Source organism: Sebastes fasciatus, chromosome 2, assembly GCF_043250625.1.
Source record: "Sebastes fasciatus isolate fSebFas1 chromosome 2, fSebFas1.pri, whole genome shotgun sequence".
Taxonomy (NCBI): Eukaryota; Metazoa; Chordata; class Actinopteri; order Perciformes; family Sebastidae; genus Sebastes; species Sebastes fasciatus.
Window position 1 is genome coordinate 28,145,365 of NC_133796.1, and position 18,182 is coordinate 28,163,546.

Here is an 18,182-nt window from a genome sequence, read left to right on the forward strand (position 1 = left end):
TTGAAACAAAAAACATAATACAACCACATAATGTGAATGTGTTTTCGTCATTGACGGTTCGGTATATAACTAATTTAGCAACTACTAGCTAACTAGGTAGCTAGTCCTGGATGAGCCTACCGTTGGCCAAGCAACGCGGTTGCTAGGCAACACGAGTCATGACGGGAACTCGCTTTGGTAAACCTGATGTGATTGAGTGCTTTTAAAAAGTCTCAACTCTTGTAAACATGGAGCTTTGGCGTCTGTTTCAAAGTCGTCAGGCTTCGGTGATGAAAAAAAAAGACCGAATACACATAATACAACCACATAATGTGAATAGTTTTCGTCATTGACGGTTGGGTAGCTAACTTAGCAAGTACTGGCTAACTAGGTTTAGTCCTGGAAGAGCACAGTTGGCCAAGCAACGCTGTTGCTAGGCAACACAAGCCATGACCCAAGGCCTATGGAAAGGAGGTTAGGTCACGAGCGGACATCGGTATCGGAATGCGGGGTATTACGCATGCGCAGTGTAACTCAAGCTGCGGTCGTGCGTTGCGATTGGCTCAATTTCGGCGAGTGCAGACCAGATTTTACTGCGCATGTGTAATACCCCCGCTGATATGACGCGGCACTCAGCCTCCTTCTATATGCCTTGCCATGACCGGAACTCGCTTGGTAAAACCTGATGTGATTGAGTGCTTTTTAAGTCTCAACTCTTGTAAACATGGAGCTTTTTGGCGTCTGTTTCAAAGTCGCCCACGTCAGGCTTGGGTAGCTAACTAACTTGGAATAGTCCTGGAAGAGCACCGTTGGCCAAGCAACGCGGTTGCTAGGCAACACACGCAATGCAGCTACCGTTGAGAACTGAGGGACCGCACATTTTATGATTAATTTGTTATCCATAAATACTGCAGAGGAAGATGAAAAAATGGCACCAATACAAAGAAAACGCCGCCTTTCTCTTATTCAAGATGTGGAAACAATCTCCTTAAGAAGAATAGAAGTGGTAAAGTTAATACATACTGAAGTCTTCAACCGTCTTCAACAGGGCTCAGGTCTGTCTCCTAACTTACCGTACAAGTTAACGTTTTTACATGACGTCTCAACTGTTAAGGGTCACAAATTAATGTAGGCTAATTTCAACTGTCAAAATACACAGCGTAACGTTAACCACATATTTCAACAGTAAGTCCTCCACACTGTGGTCAGTGTGCGTTATTACTGCGTCATGTTCTCTATGTGGCTCTGGTGCTCCACCTACCGGCGGACATCCGGGTCATTCCTGGTATAAACCAACTAGTGATGGGAATTTCAGCTCTTTTTAGTGAGCCAGATCATTTGGCTCAGCTCACCAAGAAGAGCCGGCTCTTTCGGCTCCCAAACAGCTCTTCGTTTTACCACTTCTGCCTTTTATAACTCAGACAAATTTAGCGCTGTTTTGAGCTATGATTAGTATGTGTGCACATATATCACTTAAATTATTCAATATAATTATACTAAACCTTATAATTTCCAGAATATCGTAATTTTACACGCTGCTTCGTTTCCGACTGTCACTCATCTTGTCTGCTATTCGCGCACCGCACTCCTCTCTCTCTTTCTCTCCCCCTCTCCCTCCTGCTCTGTACCTGTAGACCGTCAGTGCGCCCCTCCCTGCTTGATGGTTTGATCCTTGTCTGTCATCACCTGATTGGTCGCACGGACGTCATTAACACAACATTCAGTCACAGTCAGTGCATGTAGTGTCCGTGGCGCGGAGAAGATCATCCTATCATTCTGGCTTGAATTAATTAAAGAAAAAAAAAACACGGCTTTCGGACGGGAGCCGGCTCCCATCGTTCACTTAAAAGAGCCGGCTCTTTGAGCCTACTCGTTCGAGACTTACACATGACTAGCATCAACATGTCGGCCTCAGAGAAGATGGATTTTTGCAGTGACAGTAGTTTAGTGACATGTTTAGCTGTCAGGAAAACATATTGGCCAATCTCAGGATCTCAATTAATAATCCTTGTGTGTGAACTGGTTTATATTGGAAGCTAACAAGGAGGAACATTTTTAGCTACATCATCCTGGCCAGGGTCTGAAATTAACCTTTTTCCTCACCTGCCACTGTGGCAGGTCACTGAAGCCACTCATGTTTTTCTGTCTGCCACTTCTGAAATCTAGAAAGAAACACTAATTTAGTGGTACCAGACTGTAGAATTATGGAATATATCATGTAACCTTATTGCATGACTATATTTGGTAACATTTCATTTTACAGGTCTGCAAATTGCATGGTAATTAGGTGATAATTAGCAAGTTACCTATTTGAAATTTCTTTGGAATTACTGCCAAATTACCCCAATATTTATCTCAAAATGTATCGAAAATTACTTTAGTATAAACATTATTTAATAATTATATGCTAAAATAATATTTAATGGTTAAAATAGGGCCCTTAGGCTTGAGAAGTGGCTGCTCTTCCTCCAAGGTGGAAAACTAATAGAAGACACTTCTGATCAGGCACAAATCTCACCATTGTGTGACTTATTGTCTAATAAGAAAAAAATTAAGACATTTCAAAGAAATTATTTGCTAGTTATTATCTATTTATCAGCAGACATGGGAACAAAGCATATCAATTAACTTTGTATTTTTTTTTCCTGGAAATTTATTAAATGAATTACCAGTTATTGTGAAATAGCGGAATATAATTATTAAATGATGTTTATAATAAAGTAATTTTCGATAAATTTTGAGGTAAATATTTGGGGTAATTTGACAGTAATTCCAAAGAAATTTCAAATAGGTTACTTGCTAATTATCACCTAATTACCATGAAATTTGCGGATCTGTAAAATGAAGTGTTACCCAATATTTAATTTAGGCTTTAGAATTGCTTTTTTAAAATAATATTTCTTAATATAAGGAAAACCTGTCTGCCATGGTGGCAGGTCACCTGAAATTTGTACCTGCCACAGCCAACATTTACCCTGTATTTGGCAGGTGGCAGGTGCTAACTTCATTCCCTGGCCATAGCTCTGTGAGTGATTCAGATTTAGCTAGCGACCCTTCTACACATTAACAGAACTTTAATAACTACATCAAATATGTTTTTTTTTACATTTTATTGATGGGACCAACTTTCTTCATAATAAAGCTGAACGGGGCAGGAAATTTAAGAGTGTGACAAACAGATTCACACTATGAAACATCGAGAAAAAAAGACATAAGTGAAAGTTTATGCTCACCCTACTTGACTCCTTAGAGTGCCCTCCAAAGAAATGATGTCACTTCCTGAAAATTGTCTCAATGGAATTGTAGTCTTTTTTTGGAAGGCAAGAAAACTACTAACAGGTAAATGAAAAAGCTAAAAAAAAAAATGGATGAATAAATAAAAAAATAAATACAATATATATATATATATATATATATATAGAGAGAGAGAGAGAGAGAACATGGCCTATAACATAATTCAAAAATTCAGTATTTAAAGAAGTTGATTACTGGGGACATATACAGTATATATATATATAATATATATGCATACTGTATATACATGGTAAAATTGAGCATATGTACCAAAAAAAGGTCAGTAAAGTAAAAAGGTATTTTTAATGTGCATTATTGTGTTTATGTGATAAAGAAGACCGTAATCTATAATTTAAGCGATTTGTTATAAATATTTGACACATTTTAAAGAAAATATGAGTAAATTGCTTCTGTTGCTACCATGTAAAGTGCCTTTGATTACATTTTAAAGTGCTATATACTGTATATACAATGTATTATTAAATATAAATATATATATATATATATATAAATGTTAGTAACAAGTAGTGCATGGGGACAGAAATGTTGCTGCAAAACAGGAATGACCCACAAATATCACACTTTTTTCTTTTCATTTTTTTTATTACAATACAGATCTACTTTGTGGTGCAGTATACAAAAAAGTATTAAAAAACATAGAAATTGCATGTTCAAAGGAAGTGCACAAAATTAAAAAGACTTTCTGAAAGGCTCTACACCAGTTATCAAAATGTCAGTTTAAAAAAAAAAGATTTTGCAATAAATAATTATAAATTACATGAGAATCATGACAAGGTCAGGTAATTCATTAAGGCACATCTCACATCCCAAAATGTACCTCGCAAAAAACAATATGGCAACTCCCTAAGGACAAAAACAAGCTTATTTCCCAGCTTAAAAGGGAGCAGCATTTCTCCTTTTAATAATAATCATAAAACATGTTCAGCATTTAACTACCCTGCCGCAGAAAAGTTTATATATTAAGCAACTTTACAGAGCATTGCCTGTCAATTCATGAAGTTTGAGATTGGTTACAATAATGCAAAAAAAACAACCGTGTCATTACAGTATTAATTTGAGAGACAGTATGCACCATGGCTAAAACTGTGCAATCTGAGCATTATTTTTACATGACATACATAAGACATATTGAGACAATTATGAATTTTGATTAGGAAAATGTAAAATTATTGCTGAAATAATGGATGCTTTTTACAAGCCAATTTGGTTGAGTAAGGGTCCATCACTTTACACTGTAATAGCGAGAGTGACGGACAGCCCCAGAGCACTTATCACATTCAAAATGTCTGCATAGTTTGAACTTTGACAATTACTTCTGAAGATAAATTACAGAAATGGCGATCATAAACACATTTTCTCCAACAGCATTAGTAACCATAAAACATAGGTCAGGTGTTTCCTGTAGGATCTGTTTCTGACCATTGCATGCCATTAGCAATTAAACAAATAAGGATTATTGCAGCTCACTGATGCGGCAATTAAACATCTACCGTTCCCTGCAGTTTACACATATTTCTACTGAGCATAGGCTACAGCTTTGCACGCCTTTACAGAAATAAGTCTGAGATGTGAAAATGTGATAAAAACCTATTAACTGGTTTAAAGCATGTGTTTTAAGCACCTTTCAGACACACAAAAAACTTTTTTTTTTTACAGAAGTAGTAGTTTGCTATTCCTGTAATTCAAAAAGGTTTTGATGTACCAAGAGCCAAACATTGTGACTGTATTTACAAAATCCATTTTAAAAACATTTGCTTTACAACATGTATTGTCATTTCATTGGAGGCTGTACAAAAGAAAGAAATCACTTTTGTCATTCCAAAAGGCAGAGGAATGTACTGCATGCATGGTCTAACCACATCTATCTGAGTCAATGTGCACCAACTAAGGAGAAAATTCAAATGGAGTGTTTCAAACTAGCATGCTTAAACTGTGAAAATGTCAGAGAAATTATGCGTTCCTATCTATACAAACATTAAAAAGCTCATTAAATTCATAGAGAACAGTTGTTCTAATGATCCCTGGGGTAGCCGATAGCCATTTGTGTGCTTAAAATCCTACAGACTCACGCAGTCGCACATGTGGAACAAACAGATAAGACAAAACATTGCAGCAACATGTTGAAGAACCACTCCAACATACACAAAAAAAGCTGGTATTAGAATAGCTGGTGTTCATATGCATTTACAATTAGACAAATTATGAAAAAAAAAATAGAACAGTCTTGATATGTATGAAAAGGTGACAAAATATTTACAAAACGTTGATCACTTAATACAAAATTAAAACAATTCTGAATCAGAAACGGAGCTTTGACAAAATTTGCTTCCTCAACCTATAAATAACACTAATGCCCATAACATGTTTTTTTTTTCTTTTTGCTTTCTATAAAAAAAGAAAATCAACTCTATACAAAAGATTAAAAAAAAATACCCATATAAAAAAGGAACATTACATGGAAAGGAAACATCAAACAAATTGATCTAGTGGGGTGAGTGGGAATGAAAGGTCTGCCACTGGAGACAAATCCAGGTGGATGCCATGGATAACCCTACAGGGGGATTCAACAAAAGCATTCACCAGGTTTCTTTCATGTCTTCTGGGAGTTGTGGAGGAAGTGTGTCTGGAAGATGTGGGTCTGGAAGATGTGTGGCCACTTGCGTGGACACCAGTGTCTTCTGTTTTTTGGAGCTGCAGCAGGGCTTGAAGAGCCGGGGATCAATAATCACCTCTCCAAACCGCCCCTTATAGACAATCCCACAGCACACCTTTTGCCTAAAGGGAAATGAACAGATGAAAGATGACTCTTTGAGTTATTCATCGTATTAAAAGACAAAACGGCGTAATAAAATTCTCTTGTCGCACTGTCAAACACAAAGCTGTTCAATGAGCGCAGTAGTTTACCTTTTCCAGTACGAACGGTCCAGGAATGAGAAAGTGGAGGGAGTCGGGCGTCTTTGTTTGGACTCGATGTCTGAGCCATCATCTGACAGGTTGCTGTAACTGGGAGACTGCGCCGGAGACACACTGGAGGTACTACTGTGGGCATCTGAGTCTGCTTGGAAAACAAAAGAAACAGAAATGTATTCAGTAAATTGCTGACTATACTTGACTAAAGTTTTAATAACTTTTCAACTGATTTACTAAAAACAAAAAGGGACCATGCTGAGATGGGGAATTCAATAACATTCCTAATATTTGGGGAAATGTTTAGCTTTTAATAAATACAAAAGTAGGCCAACAAACACTATATTCAAACTAGGGCAACAATACCAATTACTGTATATGCTCATTATTGATTAATCAGCTGATTTTTTTTCTAGACAGACTGTCAGAAAATAATGAAAATGCCCATAGCACTTTCCTAAAGCCCAGGCTGACACATTCAAACTGCTTGTTTTATCTGACCAACAGTCCAAAACCCAAACATATTCTGTTTACAAAAACTAGGAGTATTTTTCATTAATGGAGGTACATAAATTGTTTCTGCGTTATTTCTTCATGATATTTTGTAATATTTTGTAGGATTCTGGTGATCATGTGATGCCATATACTGTAGGTGAGGCCACATCCGCTTTGTCTGTTTGTTGAATGCCCTGAAAAAAGACCTACAGTGGTCGAAACATGTTGGCTTTTTTAATGATTTAGCCACTACAGTAAAGGCTTTTTAACATATTTCCTTCCCCGTTGCCACTTGTTTTAGTATTTTGGAGTGCCTGGATTGCCTTCCTGTCTATCCATATTCTGTTTACCATCATAGAAAACTAGAAAAAAAATCATCAAATATTCACATTAGAGAGGTTGGAATCAGTTCATTTTTTAATTTATTTTTTTTGCTTAAAAAAATTAAACAATTTTTCAATCATCAAAAATGTTGCCAATTAATTTTTAAAAACTGGCTCTTTGTTTCACACTACAGTAACAGTGTGTGCCCTAACCCAAAGAGCCACAAGGTGCTGCTAAAACACTCATTTTTAAATCAGACTGAGAAGAAAACCAAACCGAAAACCTCTGAGTGAGGTATTTGTTTGACTTTGATATTGGCACTTTTTCTTGAGCATTTAAGTCAACAAATATTCCTTGTCTGACTAGTTCCAATCTATTCATAAGACAAATCTCTCAACACATGCAAATTACGAGCTAATATATATAAACAACTTACTTTGTCTCTTTAACTTATGAAGCTTCTTCAGCTTGCTTTTCTTCTTCCCATCACCGTTCTTGATCTTCTTGGGCTTTGTCATCTTGAAGCCTGGTCCAGCTCTGGCATCCACCACCTGAAAGTCAGGTCAGGCAAAAGTAAAATTTAAAGCCATAAACATGACAATTTGACAGATATGATTCTCACTACTGTGAGCAGACATCACTTACGTGGTTCCAGTTCTTCTTGGAGCCATTAGGTAGCTTCTTCCACCTCTTCACCAGCAACACACAGGCATTGCAAATGTCTCCAACACGATCTTCTGACAGCCTTAAAAAAAATGAATGAAGGGTCATTGCTAAAGTTTAACACCCTGATGCAATTTATATGTGTATGTATACATATGTACAATATATATATATATATATATATATATATATATACACACATATATATATGGTGTGTGTAGGTATATATACTCCTTTCCGATCTATTTACTATTATTATTGTTATTTCTTTTATTCATTTATTTAATTTTTGTTTTCCCTTCTCTGGGATTATTCAATGTAATTCCATGTGTACACTGCCAAACTTTCTGTGTGTACCACATTATCTCCATTACTACAAACAGGAACAGGGGGGGGTTTAGGAAATATGGGTCTAGGATAACACTGTTTCAAACACGTAAAACACTGATTTCTTTATAGTTGTACTGCTTCATTGTACTTTTTGTGCCAATAAAAAAAATAATATAACACCCTGATGCATCAATGCAATCTTCTGTTCATACACAAGCAAAAACACACAGATTAACACAATATGAAATAGATGAATGAATGAGAGCTTTTACCCAAAACACAGCTCGAAGGTCTCCTCATATCGGCTGCTGTCTGTGAAGCGTGAACTGGAGGACTTGGTCTTGCAGATGCAACAGCCGTCGTTACTCCGGTAGATCTTTGACTTGTGAAAGCCAAACATAGTCTGTTTGTTTGGTCGGTGTTATGGCAAAAAATCTGAAAACAAAGAGCGGTAATAATAAGCACCGTGGATGCCTGCAGTCAGCTTTCTACTACTGAGAAGGGGGCGGTCCCACACGAACACACACAGACATACAACCAAGCCACTTTTAAACCCATAATTTAACTCATCTTGTATGAAACTCACATTTTAGATATACAAAGCACAAACAACTAGAAAGGCATAACTTTTTTGATGAAAGCAACCAGAGCATCTTAAAGGAATTTAAACACCAAAACAACATAAAAACAGACAACACTTATATTACTCTAACGTTATAACCTCATGTAGTTGGTTGTGTTGAAGAAACAAATCATAAAAGGATGATTAATGTTACATTTTGACGCGGTAACGACTGAAAGCTCCCAAACTCCGCACGGTGTAACCTTAGAGACGGCAGAGACGTTACACCCACCACAACACAGCGTTTAATCCTCGTTATATGGCGGCTATGTTACTCTTCTCAACACCTTGCAGACTTTGTGAGGTTACTAGCACAAACACAATGAAAGTAGTCGATGTTAGACATTGTTCAGTGTAGGGATTTGTTTGTAGGGAAACACTGGAAACAAGAAGCGGTCAGCAGCAGCGCTATCTGTCTCTCTCTGTGTGAAGTGAAGAAACAAAAAGCTACCGGGCTGTTCCATCAATTATTTGTGTCTTAAAAACACACAACTATCAACCTGGCGTAATTCATGTAGGTTGTCAAATATTTTGAGGAAAATACAACAAAAAAGAAGCGATGAACTCATCCTTTCCCTTTAAATCCAAACTTTTGCCCGCTAGAGCGCCAAATACGGCTCATTGTTGTTAGCCGTTAGCATGTTAGCATGCTAGCTAGCTGTTAGCACGCCATGCTCTCTCGTGTCGGTTAGTCTTTGTACGTTCATAGCAACAACTGGAGAAAAACACACGTCAGACTACCACTACAAAACATTACCATCAGTCTCTTCACAAACATAACACACCAGTCAAATCCCTCTAATGCAGTGTCTGTATTAGATAAATAAAAGTGCACTTACTGAACAAAAACTTTGAATCTTCGCCGTGACCTAGTGACGCACTGCGCATGCTCTTACTACTACTGCTGCATACAGCTGTCTATTAGAGCAGCATTAGCATAACAACACGGACTATGACCATATAAGGAGTGCAGCCGTTGAGTTTGAACCTGGGTTCGACCAATGGGTGCGGTCCTTGCCTACTCGTCAGAAAACATGAATGATGGGAGGCGTAGTGAACGAGCGGGAGATCTCTGTGCCGTCACAGTTGTTAAGAGTTCTTTCAAACTCAATATCCCAGCAGCCATCTGGCCTGATGCTTTAAAGAAAAACAGCTTATTTGACATGGCGCGAACGCGTTTGTTTACATTTTCTCAGCTGAGAGCACATTCAGGAGAGAATAAAACTAAGCACAATACAGTTAAATCACTGCTGTCTCAAATATTTGATACAAAAGTGATTTTTTTTTTAAAATATTGTGATATTTTGTTTTTTAATAAGTAGAAAGAAAGTTGTCCAAAACAGTTTTAATTAAATTTAGGGCTTTAATTAACAATATTTCCATTATTGATTAATCTACATATTATTATCATCATCTAATAAATGGTTTGGTCTGTAAGAAAATATTAAAAAAAACACACTTTCCCAAGGATATTTATATTTAAATTGCTTGTTTTGTTTGACCAACAGTCTTTTGATTTACCATCATTGAAGACTAATAAAAGCAGAAAATATTCCCATTTAAAAGGTCCCATATAGTAAAAAGTGAGATATTCATGTCTTTTATATTATAAAGCAGGTTTTAGTGGTATATAAATACTATTAAACGATCAAAACGCTCAATATACGGAGAAATACACACAGCCCGGATTTAGAAATTGTGCGTTTGAAACAAGCCGTTAGGATTTCTGTCCATTTGTGATGTCACAAATATACAATATTTAGACCATTACACGGTTTTAAACGTAAACATTCTAAATGTGTCCCAGTTTATTTCCTGTTGCAGTGTATGTAAATAGCATCAGCTGACAGGACGTAAACATGGACCTAAACTGTTGACTAGCAACGCAATTCCGTTGAAATGCACTAAAACGGAGCGTTTCAGACAGAGCGTGAATACAGGTATATTCAGGCAGACAGTATGAGGAAAATAAAGTGTTTTTTTTAACATTACAGCATGTAAACATGTTCTAGTAGAAACACAAGATACAAGTATAATCCTGAAAATGAGCACAATATGGGACCTTTAAGAAGCTGAAACCAGCTGAGAAAGCACATATAGCAGATAAGATAAATAAATTAATGAAAAACTGGCACTAACACAATTAAATTCACTTTAACGCATTACAGATGCTTTATTCTTAATATATTTTTACACTGTACACTGTTGCTCACTTAGTAAACACTACATTACACAGCTATGTCAATAAATGTACAACAGTATTGGAAAACAAAAATATATATCTCCCAAGATGCTCATGTGTGGGTCGTACACAGACGAGTACAACACAGTCATTCCAGACGTTGTTGGCACGGAAAAGAAGTCCTTCACATATTAAATCTCTTGTTCTGCACAGTAAAGTTCAAAGTATGCAACGGAGGAGGGCCCTGGTAACACCTCAAGACACGCGGTATGGAGTTTGTAGGGGGGGTTGAATTTTCTGTTGTGGGTATTGCATAGCAAGAAACCATGATGACAAAATCAGGAGTGGGAAAGAGCGGTCCTTTTTGCTCCTCACATGGGAAGCAGGAGACCATCCTTTATCACGAGGAGAAGTCTACACAGATCATCACACTGTTCAAATTCAGAGAAGAGGGCCGATGTAGTGTCAGGGCTGGGATGAGGGTAGGGGAAAGGGCTGGTTGGTGGTATTTACATGAAGGCTTTCATTGTGATTCACTTTGCACAGAAAGCTGGGTCAAGCATCTCTTGGAGAATTTGTGCGTGAAACACAAGCCAAAGACTTGGGATATTTTCCTTTATCCAACTGAATATACTGTCCATCACTGGATACAGGGTTAAGCCACATAGTCTTATTAACATGCAAGAAGGACCATGTTCTCTGCTGAAGGTATTCCATGTAAAAGATCTGCACATTTGTACATTTCTCAGGAAAGACCCAAATGTAACAGCCGTTTTGTGAATCACTTTCCACACTACAAACCCCCTGTCATACACATACTTATAAAGCATACTTCTACATCATTTGCTTTAAGCTCTGCGTAATGACATTGGAATCTGAGTTGACAACAGAGCAAGCAACTTGACTGATTTAACAAAATAATACTGTTTTTCTCTGAAAATATATTAACAGTTTTGATCCTCACTTTCCCTTAAATATAGCCATTGTCAGCAGTTCACGATAACAATGAAAATATTTACCTTTCAATAAAACATTATAGCACAAGTCGCCAATAATGTGAAAATTATGGTTCATAATAGAAAACATATTTTTAACATCTAATGGCAACATCATCGAGGATAAAAATAACAACATATCTTGAAAGGCTCATTGCACTTAATATATGGCAAATGTAACAGTAGCTTTAATATAAGCCAGAAAATGTCCTTTGTTCAAGTCTTTTTCCTGCATATAAAAGGTTCAGTTATTCTTTTTAGTGGTCCCCAGTGATCATCCTGCTCAGGTACAACTGGTGGGAAGTTGGTTTGGTTTTAGATACCAACACCTTTGACAAGCGAAGCCTCCAGGGTGATGTTGAACTCCTGCAGAGTCTGTAGTACTCGAATTAGAGAGTTTACCAAAGAGCGGTCCTTCATCAGTGCGACCTCTTCGTACATCTGAGCAGTGATTGGACAGTCTGCGAGCAGAGCGATCCAGTGATGCAGCAAATGGTCCCTGAGAGAAGAAGACACACGTGGAGTCAACATAACAACTTAAAGGGTTAACTTTGGTATTTTTCAACCTGGACTCTATTTTCCCATCTTTTTGTGTCTAACTGACTAATAGTGACAACAATTTCTGAAACTGGTCCAGTATTGATGGAGAGCACTGCAGACGGCCGCCGCTCACGGGCGGCAATATGGTGCTATGGGGGCAAGCTGGCACCGTCATTTACGTCCACTCCAAAGTGCTTGTTTTTGCCATAACATGCTCTGATTGTTATTATAAGTATCTGACATTATGGAGAGAGTCTCGCTCAAGGAGAAGTCTCTGAAATCTGGTGACGTGACGTGTTGCTGTAAGATAACGGTGGAATAGTGGAATACATTCATGGTAGAAACACGAGTGTTAGCCAGGCAGAGTTTGTTGTGTTGGAGTACAGAAAGCGTAGCTTAGTGTTTTCTAAAAGATTTTCAATGTCTTGGCTGAACATTTAGATGATTTTAACAATGTTGATGAGGTCTTTGAATTCGATGGCCGCCTGTATTTATTTAAGTAAAAGTATATGGACGAAGAGTTTGTACAAATTGAAGAGCGGACGAGAGGGGAGAGAGAGAGAGTGAGCTTGTTGAAAATGTGTAGGGCTTGCAATTAACAATTATTTTCATTACTGATTATTCTGTAATGTTTTTCAATTAATTGATTAATTGATGTTTTGTCTATCAAATGTCATCACAATGTCCCAAAGCCCAAGGTAATGTCTTCAGATTACTTTTTTTGTCCAACCAAGAGTCAAAAACAATGAGAAACAGAGAAAAGCTACAAATGCTCACATTTGAGAGGCTGGAACGATTGAAAGTTTGGCTTTTTTCTTTTCTTGATAAAAGACATTAACAGTTAATCTATTATCAAAGTTGTTAATTTTCTAGCGATTGAATATTGGATTAATTAACTAATTGTTGCAGTGCTATTATTTTGTACAGAGGAGTCGTGAATAGACAGGGATAAAATCACCACACATTCAATGCACAGAAGCAGGAAGAACTAAAGGAAACCAATAAAATATCTGATACTTGAAGAATCCTCAAAGGAGAGATCATTTTCACTTGGCTCCTTGCAGGTCAGGATGAAGGGTCAGATACAGAGCAGAGCTTCTACAACTGTGAGGGATTAAGTGTCGTAGCCAAAGACATTTCAGCAGGAAGGATTGATTTGCATCCTTGGGGCTTAAGCTTCATGTATGGTTGTGCGTTAAGGGGTTATGACGTAGATACAGAGACTACATATGTAGCTTAGCAACCATGTCTATACTCACCATTCCAACCTGATACCTAAAAGTCCCCCAGTCTTAAGAACGCTCAGAAGGGTAACGTCACTCTGCAGCCTAAATACTACACAACTTTCATCGCATCCATGCTGAAGACTGAACTTCCTTTAACAAATGTTTAAAGAGGTTAGCGAGTGCTGCGGCCTACCTTGCACCCAGACAGACGAGCATCTGGAACTTCCCGTCTTTGCCGATGTTTCTGGACGTGTTGTTGATGGCGCGCATGAATCGGCAGAAGTGGCGCACTCTGGTTTGCCAGTTTTCATCTGGAGCCACCTCCCGCTGCTCCGCACTTTCAAAGTACACTTGTGACTTTTCTGTTAAAGCAAAAAAATTATAATAATTAAAAGACAAATAGGTTAATAATTGATTACACAGTAATATGAAGGTCTGTTTGACCGAGTACTTGAGTGTTTGATAGTCAAAACATTAAGATTTTGGGTGGGATATCACTTTAAAGTGATAGTTTGGGTGTTTTGAAGTGGGGTTGTATGAAGCACTTGTCCATAGTCAGTGTATTACCTACAGCTGAGGACGGTCGGCACGTCCCAGTTAGGAGAAACAGACAGGAGTTACCACACAGAACCAAAGCAATGTACTGCTGTGGACAAGGTCGCCAGCAAAACGTATTTTAGCAACCTAAAAGAAAGGCTTACCTAAAGAAATTGATATCCGTTTAAGTGTACGCTACATTTAGAATATTTTCACCGCTTTACCTTGCTGTCAGACGGCCTTTCTGACGGGGAACTGAAGCCGTTGTATCCATCTGTGCTCTCGCCAAAGCCACCAGACTCCATTGAAAAGACCTGTAATTTTACCTCGCAGAACACGGGAGTTGCTGGTCTACCGCTGCCTCGATCGGTTAGTTTGTTTGTGTTATTGTGTGACTTTGGGAATCCGAACTAACAAAAGTCACACAATAACACAAACAAACTAACCCAGTTGCTGTCTCAAGGCGAGGTAAAGCAGTGAAAATATTGTAAATATAGCGTACACTTAAGCTAATATAAATTTTTTCAGGTGGGCCTTTCTGTTAGGTGGCTAAAATATGTTTTGTTGCCAGCCCCGTCCACAGCAGTATATTGCTTTGCTCCGATGCTGGTGCTCCTGTCTGTTTCTCCAAACTGGGGGCGTGCCTACTGCCTACATCTATTGTAGGTATTACACTACCTGTGGATACGTACCTTATACAACCCCACTTCAAAACACCCAAACTATCCCTTTATGGGCTTAAGTAATATAAGGGGGTAATGATATTAAGTCCTCACCCAAGAAGTCCCAGATGAAGACATTCTTAAAGAGTCGGGGAGATTTGAAACCGTGCGTGAAAACTTGCTCCAGAGCCCAGACGAGGCCGTACTCCCCACAGAGGAGAAGGGTCAGACTGCCTCTCTGCGGAGAGCAGAAACAACAGGAAAATGCATGAAGTTAGAACTGATAATAAGGTCGTTGTTTTCTCACAAATGACAAATAAATGGAGCACTTTCTAGATACAGTTCTTCAGTTATGTCCATTAAAATAACAGCTTTAATAACAGCCTCCCTACGTTGTCCTGTCAGTACTGTAAAGAGGTGGAGTAAAGCATGAAGGGGATTTCCCTGTTTAAATCCTTTGTGCTTTGACTACACAAAGAATGACTTGTAAAACCTATAATCAACAGTTACGTTACAATAGGCATCTCCTTTGAATTATAACTATCACCTCATGTGCCTCAATAACTAATAATTATCAGTGTCGGTGCTTTATATAAGTGCCTTCAAGACAGAGGAAAATAACTCTAGGTCAGAAAAAAATGATCAAGTATAATGTCGACTTCTGAAAACCAGCAAGAATTCTCCTTTAATATGTTTTAACAATGTGAATGAAATCACATAGCCCTCAGTTACTGAGGGGCTTGGGGACCACCGGAGCAGAAAGCTGCTTTTCTTCATTTGTGATGAATAATAGAAGTACATGTTGGGGCCCGTCTAGACTGCCGTCTCTCACCTCCTTCTCCGGCTTGTGGAAGTGCTTCACGATCCCATTGATGGCCTCTCCCACTCCCTCCTGGATCTGACCTGTGTTTAACTCTGGATGAGAAGAAAGAAGGCAAACAAAGATGCTGTGAGACAATACGAGCACACAAAGGGAATTTTTCTTTAACATATTTGTCATTGAGTTTGAATTTTTAACAATGAAGGTATTAAGAACAAGACTTCAAGCATTAGAATATAACAACAAATCTAAATCCCACTATTATTATGAGTTGGTACAGATGACTGTGAAGTTGAGTAACTTACTTGGTTTGCTGTTTGGCGAGATGGTAACAAACCTCCTCATCATCCCAGGTGACTGCTGCATCGGGGGTGTGCGGCACATCCTCTCATCGTTCTCCGTGCTGGGGGTCATCAGCTCTCCCACCAGGATCCTCTCCAGACTGCCGTCATCCACGCCCTTCCCCAACCACCGGCCACACGGAAACCTGCACGACGCACACATTTTGTTCATTATATCTGAGAACCCTGCGGTCAAAACTATAATTACAGTAGGTGAATTTCTCTCAAAAGACACGCTTACCTGTAAGTGTGCCCCGTGATCTCGTTTCGGACTACAACGCACTCCACAAGCCACTTTGCGTAGAGCCCCGAGTTATCGTGACCCATCTGCACCGTGGTGAGCTTACCCAGGTTCTGGCACTGAGAGAGAGAGAGAGAGACATGGTGATGTCAAACACCCAAACCAAACGTTTAATTCACAAACACAAGACATCAGCTCATATCGTTAAAGGATAATTCTGGCTTATTACAACTTGGTGTTATTTTCATAGTTTTGATCTTAATTTTTATGCTTCCGCGCTGGCGACAGCTGTGGCCGGGGGCATTATGTTTTCGGGTTGTCCGTCCGTCCGTCTGTACATCCGTCTGTACGTACGATTCTTGTGAACGCAATATCTCAGTAAGGCCTGGAGGGAATTTCTTCATATTTGGTAAAAACATCCATTTGGACTCAAAGATGAACTGACTACATTTTGGTGGTCAAAGGTCAAAAATCAAGGTCACTGTGACCTAACGTCTCTCCCTTTCTCATGGACGCGATATCTCAGGAACGCCTTGAGGGAATTTCTTCAAATTTGGCATAAACGTTCACTTCAAAAGGCTAAAGGTCACTGTGACCTCACGGTTTTGGTCATAAGTCAAGAATTGATATGCTATTTATAACAATTTCACACAAACTTGACCGGTTGGTGGAGGCATACAACCACAAGGCAGTAATTGTAGTTACCTATAATTTGTTGTCCAACATGAAAAGGAAGTTAAATGATCATCATCATCATTATTTTTCACCATTTTACCAAACTTATATGGACGAAAAAACAAACTGTCTGTTGTAAACATCTGATACAGTTTACAGACCAACGTCTAAGATCAACTTTGACCTGACGTACTTGGGCGCACAATTTTCTGTGCAATGAGGTTAAAGGATTAATATCCTGTAAATAATTTGACTCGGCTGGTGAAATAGAGATCTCCTGCTTTTAAAGCATTTCAAAACGAATTGTCCGTCTTTCGAATTCATTATTTTACTTCTTAATTTAAGTTATTTGCTTTTATCTTATTGTGGCAGTCATGTTAAAAAAAAGCCCTTGTGCGCTGCAGGCGCCTAGTAACAAAAATTCAGAGGTGCTGTGACAACTTGCGGAGCCTTTACGCTTTACACACTATACATGATGATGTAATTATTCACTCGCGCACCCTGGCGTCAGGAACACTACGGCGAGCGTAAAGCCTGCTTTAAACTTCATCGTAGCAGTTACTGTGGTGAATACACTGTTATAATAACCAACAGAAACAATGACTAAAACTACAAAATAAAGAACCAAATTGTAATAAAATGGAGTTATCCTTTGTCCAAGAATTAGCACCAACCTCAAAAGTGATCTCCAGAGTATTTCTGGGGACCTGCAGGATTCCGGTCTCTGCCAGCTCACCAGAAACGCAAACCCAAGGGTTGGCTGTGAACATGGAGCCGCCCAGCTTCTTACTGGGAACTACCACCACGTGGTAGGGGATCACTGGGAGACAGAGAGGAGAGAGGAGAGTCATGAGAAAAACTGGCAGTTTATTGACAGCGTTGTTGAGCTGTTTGGCATCAAACAAGGACTCACTGATGGTCGTAAAGACGTTGGTGAAACAGAAGTAATCCACAGCATTAAAGGACAGGAGGTGGTAGAGGAACTGCTCCTTCTCATCGTCACAGCGGAGGAAGGCGTACCGCTTGTACAGTTTTCTAAAAGGAAGATTGTAAAAATGAACATTAATACTTAGACACAAAAAATTAAAGGATTTCCATAATTTTTAAAATAGTTAAGTTGCCCAACAGATAAACATTCCTCAACAGTGTCAGCAGCAGCATGGCAGATGATTAGGGCTGTCCTCAACCAAAGAAGATCTTAGTCGACTAAGACTCAACTAATCGATCAGTTGATTTAATCAACAGATCTGGAAAAAATTAGTTTCTCCACAAAGAATCACACAGAAGCACCACTTTAAATCTTGTGTTTACCAGAGAAGTGCTTAAAA

At 38.6% G+C, this 18,182-nt stretch overlaps 2 protein-coding genes across 4 annotated transcripts in view; both read right to left on the reverse strand.

Moving 5' to 3' along the window:
- Nucleotides 1-3,855: 3,855 nt before the first annotated feature.
- Nucleotides 3,856-9,613, reverse strand: sinhcafl (SIN3-HDAC complex associated factor, like). 2 transcript variants are annotated; one of them, XM_074617031.1, is made up of 6 exons: nucleotides 9,475-9,613; nucleotides 8,286-8,448; nucleotides 7,666-7,765; nucleotides 7,457-7,571; nucleotides 6,199-6,349; nucleotides 3,856-6,069 (listed from the first exon to the last, which is right to left on the reverse strand). In XM_074617031.1, the coding sequence occupies exons 2-6, from the start codon at nucleotides 8,411-8,413 to the stop codon at nucleotides 5,871-5,873; spliced, it is 693 nt and encodes a 230-aa protein (XP_074473132.1). In that variant the 5' UTR covers nucleotides 8,414-8,448; nucleotides 9,475-9,613; the 3' UTR covers nucleotides 3,856-5,870. The 2 variants fall into 2 exon arrangements, with proteins under 2 accessions (XP_074473132.1, XP_074473122.1); XM_074617021.1 differs by having other exon boundaries at nucleotides 6,199-6,352.
- A 1,172-nt stretch (nucleotides 9,614-10,785) lies between these two features.
- Nucleotides 10,786-18,182, reverse strand: part of dennd5a (DENN/MADD domain containing 5A) — a 38,832-nt gene continuing 31,435 nt past the window's right edge. For both annotated transcript variants that reach the window (XM_074616999.1, XM_074617007.1), the window contains 8 exons: nucleotides 17,768-17,889; nucleotides 17,529-17,674; nucleotides 16,180-16,298; nucleotides 15,903-16,084; nucleotides 15,610-15,692; nucleotides 14,892-15,015; nucleotides 13,772-13,940; nucleotides 10,786-12,311 (listed from right to left, as the gene is read on the reverse strand). In XM_074616999.1, the coding sequence (XP_074473100.1) occupies nucleotides 12,128-12,311; nucleotides 13,772-13,940; nucleotides 14,892-15,015; nucleotides 15,610-15,692; nucleotides 15,903-16,084; nucleotides 16,180-16,298; nucleotides 17,529-17,674; nucleotides 17,768-17,889 (1,129 nt within the window). In that variant the 3' untranslated portion in view covers nucleotides 10,786-12,127. The remainder of the gene's footprint in view (nucleotides 12,312-13,771; nucleotides 13,941-14,891; nucleotides 15,016-15,609; nucleotides 15,693-15,902; nucleotides 16,085-16,179; nucleotides 16,299-17,528; nucleotides 17,675-17,767; nucleotides 17,890-18,182) is intronic.

Coding starts and splice junctions, on each gene's coding strand:
- sinhcafl (XM_074617021.1), bottom strand. CDS start 8,413: ATGTTTGGCTTTCACAAGTCAAAGATCTACCGGAGTAACGACGGCTGT. Junction 7,572..7,665: donor CCAAGAAGAACTGGAACCAC/GTAAGTGATGTC, acceptor CCTGACTTTCAG/GTGGTGGATGCCAGAGCTGG. Junction 6,070..6,198: donor GACCGTTCGTACTGGAAAAG/GTAAACTACTGC, acceptor ATTTCCCTTTAG/GCAAAAGGTGTGCTGTGGGA.